This window comes from Salmo salar, chromosome ssa18, assembly GCF_905237065.1.
Source record: "Salmo salar chromosome ssa18, Ssal_v3.1, whole genome shotgun sequence".
NCBI classification, from domain to species: Eukaryota; Metazoa; Chordata; class Actinopteri; order Salmoniformes; family Salmonidae; genus Salmo; species Salmo salar.
Window position 1 is genome coordinate 18,730,541 of NC_059459.1, and position 18,870 is coordinate 18,749,410.

The following is an 18,870-nucleotide window of genomic DNA, read 5'->3' on the forward strand; positions in this document are numbered from 1 at the left end:
AATGAGAAATAGACTGACATTTTGTGAGACAAAAGAGTCAAAGAGTTGCTATTTCAGACCTACAAAACAGAATGTACTGTACTCTCCCTGGCAGGTTTGTCAACACTGGTTTGCAGCTGCCTGGTGTGCCTAGTGTGACCAATAGTACCAGAGGATGTGCCAATCAAAATGGAAGTGAGCATCAATCAATGAGGAAACCAAGCAGGGGTTTCTTTTCAGCAGGAAGAAGTAAGGAGGCTTATCTTGTCTGGCTAAATAAATCATTGTTTCACCAATGTAAAAAGGCAGGTGTGTGGGAGGGAGTCTGCAGGGATGATGGAAACACTGATTAACGGAGAAGATCCTATACTGTACATAAAAAAATGATAATAATTAGTAGGATCTACTTCTTTCTCTATGATGATATCAGGCCGGTCTCTGTCTAGGACAATACTGCATAGGTATTCCTTTTCAGGATCCATCATGCCAACCTTTATGTGATATGTTGCTTTCTAATGTTATCTACTTTAAGTGATCGATAGAACACCTGTGTGATGATGTAATAGAAAGTCAAAGAAATACGATTATAGCAGTCCAAGATGACACATGTCTGGTTTCCTCTGTATTGATTCTCAGATAGCCTACACCTTTGGGATGAGGCCAATGTACCTGAGAGAAATACTGCTACAGATATCATGGAATCATTCAATTGAGAATCATGACACACATTTCGGCTTGTCCTTATTTAAGATTGTGTCTGCGAATTGTAATGAGAGAAGTAATCATCGAGTAAGCTTGCAGAGCATGAAAAGCAATCGCCATTCAGCGTGCGCTCAACTCCAAATATCCCCAAACATGCTCAGCAGATAATGCTCTCTCTTTGAGAAAATCGACTTTTCCAGGGGCAGTCACATTGTGAGATGTGGCCAATTATAAAGCAGTGTGGGATGTCGTTGATCTACGGCATGTCGTGCACAACACAGCTCTGGAATAATGTGCAAGATATGGTGAAAAGATTGCTTTGACCGTTTGTTGTGATGTTGCAAGCTCCTTACATTGTCTCCATTCTACTGTTGATTCCAATGCAAGGCCAAAAGAGCACCATTTTGTCTGCCCTATAAAGAGTCAAAGACCTGATATGCTCTATCGACTGACAAGTGTCCTTCCAATGACATGTAATGAAAACAACCACATTTTCATGGCTGGTTTTAGATGATTCACATCATCTTGTCATTGCAATGAATCGTCTACATGGTATTGTGTTATGGACTCAAAGTCCTGTACCCTGGTTTGTTTTGGGTCCAGACCTACAATCAATGCCCACTTTAGAGAGCCGAATGGCCAGTTGTGGTTCATATCACACAGCAGAAGATATAGCCTGGGACCCATCACACAGCAGAAGATATAGCCTGGGACCCATCACACAGCAGAAGATATAGCCTGGGACCCATCACACAGCAGAAGATATAGCCTGGGACCCATCACACAGCAGAATATATAGCCTGGGACCCATCACACAGCAGAAGATATAGCCTGGGACCCATCACACAGCAGAAGATATAGCCTGGGACCCATCACACAGCAGAAGATATAGCCTGGGACCCATCACACAGCAGAAGATATAGCCTGGGACCCATCACACAGCAGAAGATATAGCATGGGATCCATCACACAGCAGAAGATATAGCATGGGACCCATCACACAGCAGAAGATATAGCCTGGGACCCATCACACAGCAAGCAGAGAGAAAGGGAAATATCAGTCTGTATCTGGGAGCCCAATCCCAAACACACATTCACAAATCTCCTCCACACGACCTTCCACAGATATCTACAAAGAACGTTGATACCAGATGGGCTATGTATTTAAAAAAAAACAAATTTGATCATATTTTTTTTCTTTGTTTCCTTTTGCTTCTCATTACAGTCTTCTCTTCTCTGTTCCAACATTTTCATTCCTCCCTGTCTGGTGCTCAGCTGCAGGAGAAGCTGTCATGTTCCCCTGTTTCTAAGAACCAGCTGCTCACATAGAGACCACAGCCCTTCACCATATTGCAGTAAAATATGTTGTCCATTCAAGTATAGGCTACAGTCTACATCCTTGTGCATAAGACAAATAATTGAGGCACTACCTTTTTTATAACCAAGGCTACAAAGTCTATATGGGCTGGCCTAGCAGTTAAGAGTGTTGGGATAGTAGCCTAGCAGTTAAGAGTGTTGGGATAGTAACCGAAATGTCACTGATTCAAATCCCAGTGCCAACTAAGAGAAAAACCTGTCGATGTGCCCTTGAGCAAAGCACTTTAACTGTAATTGCAGCTGTAAGTCGCTCTGGATAAGAGCATCTGCTAAATGACTCAAATGCAGCCAATATTTATGCCTGGCACTGTACTTGGACACTGGTGTAATTTTCTGCACACCAGGGGTCTAATAAAGCAAGGAATCATACACAAAGTTATTTAAGGAGGACCATGTAGAACTAGTTGCTGTAGGTGTTTCTATTCAGGGATTTCCTACCAGGCTTTTCCTACTTAGGTATTCACCACCAAATCTGACCAGAGAAGGAATTCTCCAGTGTCCTGAAAGTGTCCTACTCCTCTCCACTAAGACTCGCTAGAGCTGAGAGAGGAAGAGAGGAGGGAGACACACCCGCCGGCGCCGATTGGTGGAACGTCACGCGGAGAGGACCTGAACGGAGGAGCTGATAAATGATAGATGAAGAAGGAGAGAGCTGAGGATGCAGGTTTGGTCTGAAACACAACCACCCGTCGACTGGTCTCGTAGCATCGCCCACACAGCAAAGAGACGCTAAAACCCGAAGGACGGTCCAACTTCCACTAGCCCTCAGCAGCCGAGGAGATGTATCCCCAAAAGGTCTGATTCAGACATCTCTTCAGAGGAGCATCCCGCCCGAAGAATTCACTCCGACAGGCACCCTGATACAAGCCATGATGCTCGGATCTCTCAGATATGGGACAGCAGTTGGATTGATATTACTAAACTCGCTGGTTCATGCAACACAAGCCACGGAGGAAGGGATCTTTACAAATCATCTCTTGGTTCAATTGCATGAAGGCGCACACGATGAAGCGCACCAACTTGCAACGGAGCACGGGTTTCAAAGCTCCAGGAAGGTAAGTCGTAACGTTAGGCTATTATGTGCAGGAAATTAGCATCATGTAGCCTTATTCGATTTTCATTGATGAACATGCCCAGTTTTTGTCGCTAAACTACCCTTGAAAAAAATAATATTCCCATTGTTATTTTTTTTCTTCTAAATGGCCTAGAATATTATAAATATTATTGGGCTATTATTTTTCAAACATAAATACTTGTTTTGACTTCAGTTACATGTTTTTAATATATAGCATATTATTTGAAATATGCCTAGGCCTATTTGTTTTGTTTTTCACACGACCGTCAATTAAGTTGATCTCGATCATTTATTTTGTTACATAATATCTCTGTTTATGTCGCCTAATCTTCATATTCGATACATCAATATGTCGTCATCCTAAATTTCTGCTATATTCTAACATTTTCTTCGAATGCTATCACTGAAACTGTCAAACAGTTACATTTGTTCCTAAACTGCCACCACATTGCCAGTACATTTCTTGGTCCCCAGTAATTTTGGAAATGATAAATGTGGCCTGAATAGATTATGTGAATTAGGGCAGGCTAATAGCAGCCTAACATCAGTTACACTGGGATCATCCTTGAGGACTCTGCCCACTCAAGACATCATTGAAAACTAATTTAGTTAGTTGATGACCTATAGCCTCAGCCTAAAAATATAGCTGTTGTCAGTTCATAAATATAGGTCTCTGTCAAACACTATAATCAATCAATCAATCAATCAATCAATCAATCAATCAATCAAATGTATTTATAATGCCCTTTTACATCAGCTGATGTCACAAAGTGCTATACAGAAACCCAGCCTAAAACCCCAAACAGCAAGCAATGCAGATGTAGAAGCACAGTGGCTAGGAAAAACTCCCTAGAAAGGCCAGAACCTAGGAAGAAACCTAGAGAGGAACCAGGCTCTGAGGGGTGGCCTCTTCTGGCTGTGCCGGGTGGAGATTATAACAGTACATGGCCAAGATGTTCAAACGTTCATAGATGGCCAACTGGGTCAAATAATAATAATCACAGTGGTGGTAGAGGGTGAAACAGGTCAGTTGCACAACTGAATTCATTTAACTGAAATGTGTCTTCCGCATTTAGACCACCCCATCAGAGAGGTGCGGGGGGCTGCCTTAATCGACGTCATCGGCACCCAGGGAGCAGTTGTTGGAAGTTAACTGCCTTGTTCAAGGGCAGAAAGTCAGATTTATCCACCTTTTTGGCTCCGGGATTCTAACCAGCAACCTTTTGGTTATGGGCCCAACACTCTAGGCTACCTGAGCTGACACACACCCAAAAAATGTTGTAGAGGTACTGACTAACGGAGGGTAAACTATTAAAAAAAAAAAAAAATGTCACACTCTGAATATGCTCCCAACAATTTAATGGGTACATCTAACCAACGTATCAGCACAGAGTGCCTTCTTCAGGGTTGAAAAAACATACGGATATAATCTAAGGAATAAATATAAGGATTCTGATCAGGTCACTATGTTCTCACACATGCAAACCTGCTAACAGAATATGTAACACTTTTTTGGGATAGTCTATCTGTAGATGCTTTACAGACTATCTGTAACATTTCAACTAACTTTCTACTAACCCTAACCTTAACCCTCATCCTAACCCTAAACTTAACCCTTACCCTAACCTTAGCCTTTAACCTTATTCTAAACCTAACCCTAACCGTAACCTTAGCAAGCAGTTGCTTATCAAAATATAGTTTGTTGACAGTATGACCATCTGTAGAGCATCTACTTATGGAAAGTCCGGACTATCCAAATAACGTGTGACCACAGAAGATCCTTTCACTTGCTATGTGAAAGCCTGAGTAAGTTCTTATCCTTGAGCCCATTCATTGAGCTTATATTGCACACGCATGTTCAATTGCTTGTGCACTGGTGCTTTGTTTTGGAATACATGCCAAGGTGTCAAGTAGGCCTACACTGCATTTGTGTGTTTGTTCCATACACTTAGACTGAGCATTTTCCGGGTCAGCAAGATTATTTAAATAAGAGTCAGTTTATAAAGTCTGGATACTCTTCATACACTTGATCATAAATCAATTCACTGAATTCTAAATGTAGAAAACAATTTGATCAGAAACCAGCAGAATACTTTGTCTTCAGACATGGCAGTTTATAATTATAATTTTAGTAATTTAGCAGACACTCTTATCCAGAGCGACTTACAGGAGCAATTCGGTTACTGGCCCAATGCTCTTAAACAGCCCAGTGAATGCAGACCTTGTCATCACACATCAAACACCTTAAGCAGCCATTGATGTCTCAACAGGAAAAATGATCCCCCTGACTGAACGGCCTTGTCAGATGTCAGAATAAGAGCGTGGGTGCAATTGGCTGGGGAGCAAGGCACTGAGGCGAAGCATAAAAATCGAGGTTATTGTGGTTTTGTGAATTAAGATTTTCACTTCGGCATTCAAAATAATGGCATGTCCCTCTTGGCTACTGAAGATTTTATGTGTAGTTTGACAGGCATGATTAGATACTGAATGTGTGTTGTTTTGACGGAGGTTTAATGGCAGAATCTCTAACTGGTTTCTGAAAGTGTCTGCTTGCTAGTCTTTCTCCTTGTAGACACTTCCATACAGTAGGCTATCCCCCTCCATCCACTCTTACCACTGCTTCACACATACACCTTCTCTAGATTATGTAATCTCCAGCTATGTTTGTCTCCATAGCACACACACCAATAAACAATATCTGTGCAGTGACACACACACATTAAGCCAATTCCCTAATGTTTACTTTGAATCACCGGCATTTACTGTACATAACATCCTGTGAAAAGGGAAGCCAGGATTTACTCTTGAACATCCTGTCACATCGGCTATTTACTGCCAGTCTTACTGTATTGTACGATGGCTGCGTGCAGTGGACCCTGGTAACCATACATTACCATAGCTGCATAAACATACTGATTCACATAGATCAGACAGACACATTAGACTGGGTTTCATTGAAAACTGTGACCTGGCACCCCAGCCTTTATTACAGCGTATGGAGGTCTTTAATCTGACTAGGGAGCCTTAGGCACTGCTCGTACCATGCATCTCATTTCTTCCCTCTGTGATTTATTGTAGTTCATTCCAGCAGTGCACACTTTCTTAAAATAGACCCTGTGATTCCACAGAATGGAGTGATTCTCTCTCTCTCTCTCTCTCTCTCTCTCTCTCTCTCTCTTTCTATCTCTCTCTCTCCCCTCTTTCCATTCTGTCATTCACTCCATTACTTTCTATATATATATATATATACAATCTTTCCTCTCTCACCTGTCTCCTTCCTCCATCATTCTCTGTGCCTCCATCAACCACTCTCTCTCATTCCCCCATTTTTCTTTCCATCACTTCATCTCTTTCTTCTCCCACTCTCTACCTTCCTTCTCTCTCCAACACTTTCTCACTCAAACCTTCCCTTTCTTTCCTTCTCCCACGCCATTATTCTCTCTCTTTCCCAGCTTCCCTTTGGAGAGGGCCTTTTTCACTTCTACCCCCAGGACACCCCTCAGAGGAGGAGCAAACGCAGCCTTCGCCACAGACAGCGTCTGGAGAAAGACCGCAGGGTAAGTAAAACACACACACACGCTCACACACACACACACACACACACACACACACACACACACACACACACACACACACACACACACACACACACACACACACACACACACACACACACACACACACGCACACACGCACACACACAGACACCCAGGTTCCCATGGAAACGGGCCCAGTTCCCCCGCCACTCCGAAAAAATTATTACAATTTGAGGCTAGCTCCTCAAGGGACATACCCAGCCCCTAACAAGTTTATCTATCAAAGGTATTATCTTGTCTTTGCATACAGTGTTATTTTTTAAATCACTCATTCTTGTGCAGTATGAATATGATGATTAGGAGAGGCTTGGGCTGTAACAAGCTATGATTAAAACCGATGTTAGTCATGCCATTTGTGTGTTTAGTGCTGAAGTCCATGTGATTTCTTATAGTAGCATACATAATCACTTCAGAAAGCTACACAGTATTTATACCATCCAGCCCGTGCCACGAGGAAAGTATTAATTCAGTTCTTAAATTAAATATAACACTTAAACATAATGCACTTCTTTTTAATCTCATGTTTCATGTTTCATCTCATGTTTCAATCTAGCCGCATTTATTCACATAGATATAAAGGTGAAAAAGGCATAGACAGCCCCTGGTTACTGACTTGGATATATAATGCCTACAGAAAATAGGCACCAAAAGTAGGTTATACCAAGCATATGGTAATGACCTCAAAACTACTGCAGATTTCATTTAGAAATGTAAAAGAAGAGCAGAATATCAATACTTCTTCATGAATGGAATGCTTTTATCAGGAAGATAGCATGACAATTTTCCATCTTTATATCGCATGAAATTTCTATGTTTATGGGTGAAAGCAATTTTGTCGAAGATGACCCAAATCTAACCACAGAGTTTCTAAACCCAGAGGCACAACATCGCAAGACTTCCGGGAACGCTTGAGAAACAAACCAAGCAGCTTCAGACACTTGTGGGGGTCATAGAGAGTTTCATCTTTCCATAATAGTTAGGCCAAACTGTTAGGACGCTACAGACGATTTTGTGAGAAGACCGATTTTTGGGATATCTTATGGTCTGACAATCACCGCTCTAGCTCTGTCATCTTTCACACCAGATGCGGAAGTGCAACCTCTTAAGGATCCGCCCCTTTTTATTCTTCTTTTTTTTTCACCTAAAATGACATACCCAAATCTAACTGTCTGTAGCTCAGGACCTGAAACAAGGATATGCATATTCTTGATACCGTTTGAAAGGAAACACTTTGAAGTTTGTGGAAATGTGACATTAAAACCTGTTGGGGATAGGGGGCAGTATTTGCACGGCTGGATAAAAAGCGTACCCGATTTAATCTGGTTACTACTCCTGCCCAGTAACTAGAATATGCATATAATTAGTAGATTTGGATAGAAAACACTCTAAAGTTTCTAAAACTGTTTGAATGGTGTCTGTGAGTATAACAGAACTCATATGGCAGTCAAAACCCTGAGACAAATCCTAACAGGAAGTGGAAATCTGATGTGTGGAATCACTTTCAAGCCTTTGCCATTGAAACACACAGGGACTTATTAATCATTTAGCACTTCCTAAGGCTTCCACTAGATGTCAACAGTCTTTACAAAGTGGTTTGAGTCTTCTATGGTAGAAACTGACCCAAAGAGAGGCTTGGGAAGTTGGTCACAGGGGGAGGGCCATTACTACTATGACGCGGGTGCCCATGGGAACCCTTTTGTTCTGAAACATTTAGTAAGACAATGCAATCGTCCGCCTTGAATATTATTGAAGCTCTGGTTGAAAAAGGCCCTAAAGATTTATGTTATACAATGTTTGACATGTTTGAACAAACATAAATATATATTTTTTGCACATTCGTGACGAAAAGTCCCGAGCGCTTCAGTACATTATGAGTAGCCTTCGGAACGCGCTAACAAGAAGGAACTATTGGGACATAAATTATTAACTTTTTCGAACAAAACTACATTTGTTGTGGACCTGGGATGCCTGGAAGTGCCTTCTGATGAAGATAATCAAAGGTAAGGGAATATTTACAATAGTATATTTGATTTTAGATGGTTCCAAGATGGCGCTAACATGTATCGCCTAGCCTATTTTTCTGAGCATACCACGTCGTTTATTGCAAAGTGTGATTTCCCAGTAAAGTTATTTTTAAATCTGGCAATGTGGTTGCATTCATGAGATGTTAATCTATAATTCTTTGAATGACAATATTACATTTTAACAATGTTTTCGAATAGTAATTTTGTAAATTGTAGCGCTGATTCACCGGAAGCATTTGAGGGAAAATATTTTCTGAACGTCACGCGTCGATGTAAAATGCTGTTTTTATATATAAATATGAACTTTATCGAACAAAAAATGCATGTATTGTGTAACATGATATCCTAGGAGTGTCATCTGATGAAGATTGTCAAAGGTTAGTGCTGCATTTAGCTGTGTTTTGGGTATTTGTGATGCATGCTAGTTGCTTTGAAAATGGCAGTGTGATTTTTTTTGGCAGGGTACTCTCCTAACATAATCTAATGTTTTGCTTTTGCTGTAAAGCCTTTTTGAAATCGGACAACGTGGTTCGATTCAGGAGAGGTGTATCTATAAAATGGTGTAAAATAGTCATATGTTTGAGAAATTTAAGTTATAGCATATAGAGGTATTTGTATTTCGCGCGATGCGATTCCACTGGCTGTTGACTATGGTGGGCCACGTTCCCAGACAGGTTAATGTAGGAGAATATAATACAATGAATCTGGTAAAAGATAATACAAAGAAAAAAACATGTGTTTTTGTTGTTGTTGTACTATCATATTTTAAATGCAAGAGAAAGGCCCTAATGTATTATTTTGTCCATTAGATGGCAGCAGTATATATGCAAAGTTTTAGACTCATCCAATGAACCATTGCATATCTGTTCAAAATGTTGTATCAAGATTGCTCAAATGTACCTAATTGGTTTATTAATACATTTTCAAGTTCATAATTGTGCACTCTCCTCAAACAATACTATGGTTTTCTTTCACTGTAATAGCTACTGTAAATTGGACAGTGCAGTTAAATTAAGAATTTAAGCTTTCTGCCCATATCAGATATGTCTATGTCCTGGGAAATGTTCATCTTACTTACAACCTCATGCTAATCACATTAGCCTACGTTAGCTCAACTGTCCCGTGAGGACACACCGATCCTGTAGAGGTTAAACTGACAGATGTATATGGGATTTTTTTATTATGTTAATTTGATTCCCGCAGGGCGGAAATATAGTGTAAAACCCGTAAGCTCTACATCTAGGATGCTCTCTGCTTGACATGCTCATATGTAGTCCTGTAGTTATGGATTTCAGCTTTCTGTGGTTCTGAAATGGTGGGAGAGTTTATCTGCACATTGTTGCTGCCTCTGTCTCTTTTAAAGTATTACTACCTTGTTCTCCTGTTGTGCTTTGAGTGTTTCTCCTAGGACAATGGGTTGTATTGTGGAGGATGACCCAGAAAGAATCCCCTTCGATTACTTTGAAAGCAATTTTCTATAACTTTCCCTTTTGCCACTCTTGTGCTAGGGAAGACCACATACAATTATTTTAGGTTCTAGTTGTTATTCTGAATTATAAAAAATGGATACCTAAGAAGGTGCAATTTTGTTGAATTTATGAGCCTCTGAAAATACATTTACGAAGACATTAGGAGTAATCATGATCTTACAGGTTCCTTAGAAAACCAACAGATTGTCTAATGGCCCTATTGACTGAAGTAGAGTATTGATTAGATTCTGTTTATGTCCTCAGGTAAAAAGTGGAGGTTGGTTTATACACACAGCTCTGTTATCTCTGAGTTTTCCCTAACCACTGATACAGGATCAGATATTTTCCCATCCCTCTAATAGAAATGATTAGGATTGGGGGTAGGACAATGTTAACCTAGATCTGTGGTTAAGGGCTACTCCTTCCTCAAGCTAACTACAGACAGGTCTGTGACACATGTCTGCTTGTGTCTTCATTTTGACATTATCCCTCTTCCCTGTTCATTCATGTCTTGGTATAAACCTCTCATTTGTTCCACCTGAGGAACATGACATTTCAGTTATAATCCATAGGGCTACATTTCTGACCATGAATATAAAAAGTGCTCTATCTTTGTACTTTATCCTCTTAAATGTAAAGTACCCTATTTGATTTTTTTTATTCATTTCAGTCTGGTATGAGAACGATCTGCAAAAGCAGGGTGTCTGCGGAAAGCAAAGTGTCTTGGCTATTGATTTGTGCCTTAAAATCTTTGGTATAACTTACTATATATGGGTATACGAATGTATAAGAGCAGGCTGAGCCGATGACCTCATTTCAAAATGGCTGCTACCTACATTCCGGTTAGGATTGTAAAGCATACATCAAATCAAATCAAATTGTATTGGTCACATACATATATTTAGCAGATGTGTAGCGAAATGCTTGGTTTCCTAGCTCCAACAGTGCAGTAGTATCTAACAGTAAAGTAGTATCTAAAAATGATTCACAATAATACGCACAAATCTAAAAGTAAAAGAATGGAATTAAGAAAGATAGAAACATTAGATCGAGCAATGTCGGAATGGCATTGACTAAAGTACAGTAGGATAGAATACAGTATATACATACAGTACCATTCAAAAGTTTGGACACATACTCATTCAAGGGATTTTCTTTTGAAGACATCAAAACTATGAAATAACACATATGGAATCATGTAGTAACCCAAAAAATGTTAAACAAATCCAAATATATTTTATACCTGAGATTCTTAAAAGTATCCACCCTTTGCCTTGATGACAGCTTTGCACACTCTTGGCATTCTCTCAACCAGCTTCACCTGGAATTCTTTTCCAACAGTCTTGAAGGAGTTCCTACATATGCTGAGCACTTGTTGGCTGCTTTTCCTTCACTCTGCAGTCAAACTGATCCCAAACCCCCTCACTTGAGTTGAGGTCGGGTGATTGTGGAGGCCAGGTCATCTGATGCAGCACTCCAACCCTCTCCTTCTTGGTCAAATAGCCCTTACACAGCCTGGAAGTGTGTTGGGTCATTGTCCTGTTGAAAAACAAATGATAGTCCCACTAAGCGCAAACCAGATGGGATGGCGTATCGCTGCAGAATTCTGTGGTAGCCATGCTGTTTAAGTGTGCCTTGAATTCTAAATAAATCACTGACACTATCACCAGCAAAGCACCCCCACACCATCACACCTCATCCTCCAAGCTTCACGGTGGGAACCAGACATGCAGAGATCATCCGTTCACCTACTCTGCGTCTCACAAAGACACGGCGGTTGGAACCAAAAATCTCAAATTTGGACTCATCAGACCAAGAACAAAGAAGAGAACAAAGAACAAAGGACAGATTTCCACCGGTCTAATGTCCATTGCTTGTGTTTCTTGGCCCAATCAAGTCTCTTCTTCTTATTGGTGTCCTTTAGTTGTGGTTTATTAGCAATAATTCACACAGTCTCCTCTGAACTGTTGATGTTGAGATGTTTCTGTTACCTGAACTCTTTGAAGCATTTATTTGGCATGGCATTTCTGAGGCCGGTAACTAATGAACTTATCCTCTGCAGCAGAGATAACTCTGGGACTTCCTTTCCTGTTGTGGTCCTCATGAGAGCCATTTTCATCGTAGATCTTAATGGTTTTTGCGACTGCACTTGAAGAAACTTTCAAAGTTCTTGAAATGTTCTGTATTGACTGACCTTCATGTTTTAATGTAATGATGGACTGTCATTTCTCTTTGATTATTTGAGCTGTTCTTGCCATAATATGGACTTGGTCTTTTTCAAAATAGGGCTATCTTCTGTATACCACCCCTACCTTGTCACAACACAACTGATTGGCTCAAACGCATTAAGAAGAAAATAAATTCCACAAATGTACTTTTAACAAGGCTGTTAATTGAAATGCATTCCAGGTGACTACCTCATGGAGCTGGTTGAGAAAAGGCCAAGAATGTGCAAAGCTGTCATCAATGCAAAGGGTGGCTACTTTGAAGAATCTCAAATATTAATTTGTTTAACACTTATTTGGTTACTACATGATTCCATATGTGTTATTTCATAGTTTTGATGTCTTTACTATTATCCTACAACATAGAAAATAGTAAAAATAAAGAAAAACCTTGGAATGACTTGGTGTGTCCAAAATTTGGACTGGTACTCTATATACATATGAGATGAATAAAGCATTATTTAAACACTATTAAAACATTAAACTAAATAAACACGGAATACGTTGATTCACACCGAATGCCGGGACTCCACAGATCATGTGGATGTCTTTTTTGTCTGCCTGTGACCTACCGTTATTCATCACCAGCCCAGAGAGTCAAACATCTTACAAGGTAATGTTCGATTTGGTCTGTGTTTGAGCTATAGCTGTATGGGGGGTATGAAATGAATCCTTAGGTTAGTAGGAACAAATCTAGCCTATTGTCAATGTTATCTGATTATGTATGACTTAATGGCAACATCGAATGTCCACCGAGTGACTATATCTTTGCACATGAAAAATATGATGAAAACACTTGGATATCCCCTGTATGTCCTCCGACACCCCTACAATGTTTGAGAGACGTTGGTGTTGCAGAAATTCAATTTTTATAGTTAACAATAACTTTTTGGCACATCCAGTGTGCACAACAGTGCAATTACCACATTCGGACACTTTGGAGAGGTTGAAAGGACACTTGAATGTACCCTGGATACCCCATAACACCACCACAATTTGAGTGAGGTTGATATGGTGTTCTTATACTGAACAAATAGCATTTAGGGATTACAAATATGTAATAGCACTGGAATTATCTAATTTACATATATGCCACTTTGGAGAGGTTTAGGGACACCTGGAATAGTCCCGTAACCACACCTGACACCACTTACTAAAACATCTTCCCATTTCTAGTTGTTAGGTCTATCAATCCTATTTTTTTCTGATGTTATTCACATGTTGTGGAAGCCATCTGATGTGTTTCCAGTTCTGGAGATCAATAATTCACTTATAGCTTGTCAATGAAAGATTACTTTCAAAATTAAAAAACTGTTATTTTGTGTGTGCTTGATCTTGTGTATTCTGAACTATGTAATGCCTATCTATCGTCTGATAATTTCCTCATAATCTCCCAGATGAGTTCTTTCCAGATATACCATGTTTTGGCATGTCAGAATCATGTAATTACACATGAATAGCAGTTACTTTTGGGTATATCTATTTAGGTGGAAATCTAAATTTTGTCATTACATCTAAAAATCCACTCCGTTGTTAAGACAGTACCATGTTGGAAGGGAATTAATCCATCTAAATGTGCTGTATCTTGGTGCTCTGAAATAGAGATGATTTAGAGAGAGAGGGAGGGAGAGAAAGATGGAGGACAGCTCAGCCCTTTGAAATGAGGTGGCGTTTGAAGCCTTGCTTGGTGGTGCTTCTAGTAGGCAGGCAGAAACAGGGAGCAGGCAGAGAGCAGGTGGGTAGTAGAGCGCGGGGAGGGTGATTGTGCGCGGGCTCCTTCTGATGATGTGAGTGGGCGACATGAGACACTGGGTCGAGGGCTGTCTCGAGGGGAAACACCAGTGTTAGTCATATAATGGAGGGGACGGATGGAGGGGTATGGAGGGAGGAAGGAGGAAGGAAGATGGAGGGAGGGGGGTGAGGGAGGGAGGAAGATGGATGGAGATAGGCGATGGAAGGAGAGAGGGAGAGAGATGAAGGAAGATGGATGGTTCTTTTACGTTCCTTTTTACGTCACCAGGTATAGATGTTCTATGTGGCTCCATTAAATGGCTATATAGTGCACATTAGTCCATTTTCCATCTATGTTGGACAGTTTAGCAAAAGGAAAAGGTATACAGGATAGAAAACACAATGCTCTGATTCTGAAAATTATTTTGTGACAAAATGCAAAACGTTTTGCTCGCATCTATCTGTAACATAGGATTGTCAGGGGTCCAAACGGACTGCTCTATCTGTCACAGGTACTTAGGCAGTGAAAGAAGAGATGTGTTTTATGGGTTTGGTCCATTTTAAAGCCAACAATAAGTGTCCTCTAGCCTTGTAAAGAGCATGCTTAACGGCTGATCCCTTATCTATGGTGGTAAAACACATCGGACAATGCCTAGTCCGCTCTCCATCATGTGTGTTTGCACATGATGGAGAGCGGTAAGCTCTCCATCATGAGTAAGCTCAGGAAGGACTTTCTTTCATTGCATATCTGACTCTATTCAACAAGCATGCAGTTGAAAATAAAATATTGACTCAATATTATGAACTTAACTTCTCTAGGGTAGGGGGCAGTATTTTGACGTCCGGATGAAAGGCGTGCCCAAATTAAACTGCCTACTACTCAGGCTCAGAAGGTAGGATATGCATATTAGTAGTAGATTTGGATGGAAAACACTCTGAAGTTTCTAAAACGGTTTGAATGATGTCTGTGAGTATAACAGAACTCATATGGCAGGCAAAAACCTGAGAAAAATCCAACCAGGAAGTGTGGAAATCTGAGGTTTGTAGTTTTTCAAGTGATTGCCTATACAGTATACAGTGACTTAAGGTTCATTTTGCACTTCCTAAGGCTTCCACTAGATGTCAACAGTCTTTAGAACGTTGTTTCATGCTTCTACTGTGAATGGGGAGAGAATAAGAGCTCCTGGAAGTAGATGAGTGAGAAAATGACATGAGCTCAGAGGTGCACGCTCACATGAGAGTTAGCTGTGTTCCTTTTCTTTTTTGAAGACATTGGAATTGTCCGGTTGTAATATTACTGAAGATTTATGATAAAAACATCCTAAAGATTGATGCTATATATTGTTTGACATGTTTCTACGAACGTAAATATAACTTTTTTGACTTTTCGTCGTGACATTTTGCGCGGACTTCCTGCATTTGGAGTAGTGGACTAAACGCGCAAACAAAAAGGAGGTATTTAGACATAAATGATGGACTTTATCGAACAAAACAAACATTTATTGTGGAACTGGTATTCCTTGGAGTGCATTCTGATGAAGATCATCAAAGGTAAGTGAATATTTATAATGTCATTTTTGTCATTTCTGTTGACTCCAAAATGGCGGGTATCTGTATGGCTTGTTTTGATATCTGAGCGCTGTACTCAGATTATTGCAAAATTTGCTTTCGCCGTAAAGCTTTTTTGAAATCTGACACAGCGGTTGTATTAAGGAGAAGGGCATCTATAATTCTTTGAATAACTGTTGAATATTTTATCAACGTTTATGATGAGTATTTCTGTAAATTGATGTGCTCATTCACCAGAAGTTTTGGGAGGCAAAACATTTCACATTTCATTACACACCAATGTAAAATGTGTTTTTTGGATATAAATATGAACTTTATCGAGTGAAACATACATGTATTGTGTAACATGAAGTCCTATGAGTGCCATCTGATGAAGCTCATCAAAGGTTAGTGATTCATTTTAGCTGTATATCTTGCTTGGAAAATGGCTGTGTGGTTTTTCTTGTCTCGGCGCTGTCCTAACATAATGTAATGTTATGCTTTCACCGTAAAGCCTTTTTGAAATCAGACAATGTGGTTGGATTAACGAGAAGTGTATCTTTAAAATGGGATATAATAGTTGTATGTTTGAGAAATTTGAATTATGAGATTTTTGTTGTTTTGAATTTGCCGCCCTGCTATTTCACTGGCTGTTGAATAGTGTGTCCCGCGGGTGGGACGCTAGCGTCCCACATACCCCAGAGAGGTTTTAACATAAGTGTGATAAGTAACCTAGCAGTGGTTGAATTGACTCAATATTATGAACTTAACATCTGTGTGATAAGTAACCTAGCGGTGGTTGAATTGACTCAATATTATGAACTTAACATCAGTGTGATAAGTAACCTAGCTGTGGTTGAATTGACTCAATATTATGAACTTAACATCAGTGTGATAAGTAACCTAGCTGTGGTTGAATTGCTATTTGGCCAAATTGAGCGATTAGCTGCAAGTTGTTATATTTTTAAGTCTGTAAAGGGAGTTGAAAGATTTTGAAATTCAATAGTAGTGCCGTGATGGAAACTTACCTTGACATTATGCAAAATAATGTAAATTCCATCTGAGGATGAGCTATTAGCTGGAGAGAGGTACATTTATAGAGCTCATCTTAAGACAGCACCGTGTACTTTACCAGTCATTCTGAGCAAGGAGTTCCAACTAAATTAGTGTCCTTGAGCAGCTGGTGACAAGTAGAGCAAGGTCCTTTACTCTCCCTAATAACTTCCAGATAGAGAGCCCTACTCCAGTCTGGAAATGAGGCTGTAGCCCCAGCTGTAGAGAGAATATAAAGCATTACTGTACAGGCACTTGATTTGGCTGTGGACACTGTCTGAGTCATCTTTCATTGCTATACCTTTACCTTAGTTTAACTGCCTCAGAGTCGAATGACAGAATGACAGGGAGAGTGAGAGGATTCAAGGCTTTGATCCATTAGATGATGTCTAATATAATATTCAGCCAGGTCACAATTTCATGTAGCAATATTGGTTATGATATTTTCAGACTCCATTTTATTAACTTGAGCTTTATATTATATTGTGCATTTTGCTGTACAGTAATTGATAGACAAAGCATGTAGATTTTAATACATTTGCCAATGTGGAGATACCTGCTTTTTATGCTTGACTGTTCAATTATTTCCTAATGGGATTTTTGGACTTAAAGCTAGAATCCTTAGTTGCTACATCCATTTTTGGACGTATAAATTAATTTAGTATACCATTGGTTCTTGAAGAATATAACTTCTAAATGCCTCATGAGCTTAGTTCAACTGTCGTACCCATCAAAACACAACGCTTTTTTTACTGCAATGTTTGTAAACAATGTAAATCTGAACATTGACTGTATTGCCTCAAAACATGGTTAAAACTATACTTTTGATACCATGGATGGTCGGTCATTGAATCCATAGCTCTGTCTATGAATTTGAGAGTGGTTACAGTTCTCCAGGCCCATCCCGCAGCTTCTTACCAAAACAGAGGCAAGATGGCCCTTTGTTATTGTTTCAATTAAGGATTCTAGCTTTTATACTAAATAGGCTTAAGTTACATTGCCTCCAGCGAAACACACTGCCCCCTCACTGGATCATTAATGTCTTCCTTTCATCTTGAATACCGTTTGTGCCCACAGTTAGTTTATCTTGATTAGATCAGACCATATAACCCAGATATTAACAAACCACTCCTTTAGAAACACCATTGTAAATCTTTATGAAATCATGAGAAGAAAAACACCCTCTGTTGTTGATCCTGTTTTTGCAAAATTGTCCCTGTTGCAGCAGTAAATAAGCTCTTTAGTCAAAGTGTCTTTGATGATGGGAACAAACACAAGGACTTTGTCAGGCTAATTGGGGAGTTATTTTGTCTGCTAGGGCACCCTCTGAAACAGTCTCTTTCAAATTCCCGTGTGTGTGTGTGTGTGTGTGTGTGTGTGTGTGTGTGTGTGTGTGTGTGTGTGTGTGTGTGTGTGTGTGTGTGTGTGTGTGTGTGTGTGTGTGTGTGTGTGTGTGTATGGTACTGTAGGGACCCAGCTGCACGGCATGTATGATTCAGATGATTCAGACTGAGACAAATAGAATTAGCCTGTTGATTTATGTGACGCCGCCCTCCATCCCTACACTAGAGACACAGGTGGACGGGGTAGGGCATTATGAATGTACAGTGACTTCAGAAAGTATTCATGCCCCTAGACTTATTCCACACTTTGTTCTGTTACAGCCTGAAATCAAAATGGATTAAACAAAAATATATCCAATACTGACAAAGTGAAAACTTGTTTTTAGAAAATGTTCCTAATCTATTGAAAAGTAAATACTGAAACATTTCATTTAAATAAGTATTCACATCAATACATGTCAGATCACCTTTAGTAGTGGTAACAGCTGTGAGTCTTTCTGGGTAAGTCTCTAAGAGCTTTTCAGACCTGGATTGTTCAATATTTGCACATTATTCTTTTAACAATTCTTCAAGCTCTGTCAAGTTGTTTATTGATCATTGCTAGATGGCCATTTTCAAGTCTTGCCATAGATTTTCAGGCCGATTTAAGTCAACACTCTAACAAGGCCACTCAGGGACATTCAATGTCGTCTTGGTAAGCAACTCCAGTGTATATTTGGCCTTGTGTTTTAGGGTATTGTCCTGCTGA

The 18,870-nt window shown here is 39.9% G+C and overlaps 1 protein-coding gene across 1 annotated transcript in view; it reads left to right on the forward strand.

Moving 5' to 3' along the window:
* The first annotated feature begins 2,659 nt into the window (after positions 1 to 2,659).
* Positions 2,660 to 18,870, forward strand: part of pcsk2 (proprotein convertase subtilisin/kexin type 2) — an 84,153-nt gene continuing 67,942 nt past the window's right edge. The window contains exons 1-2 of the mRNA XM_014154627.2: positions 2,660 to 3,113; positions 6,586 to 6,690. Coding sequence (XP_014010102.1) covers positions 2,928 to 3,113; positions 6,586 to 6,690 — 291 coding nt within the window. The 5' untranslated portion in view covers positions 2,660 to 2,927. The remainder of the gene's footprint in view (positions 3,114 to 6,585; positions 6,691 to 18,870) is intronic.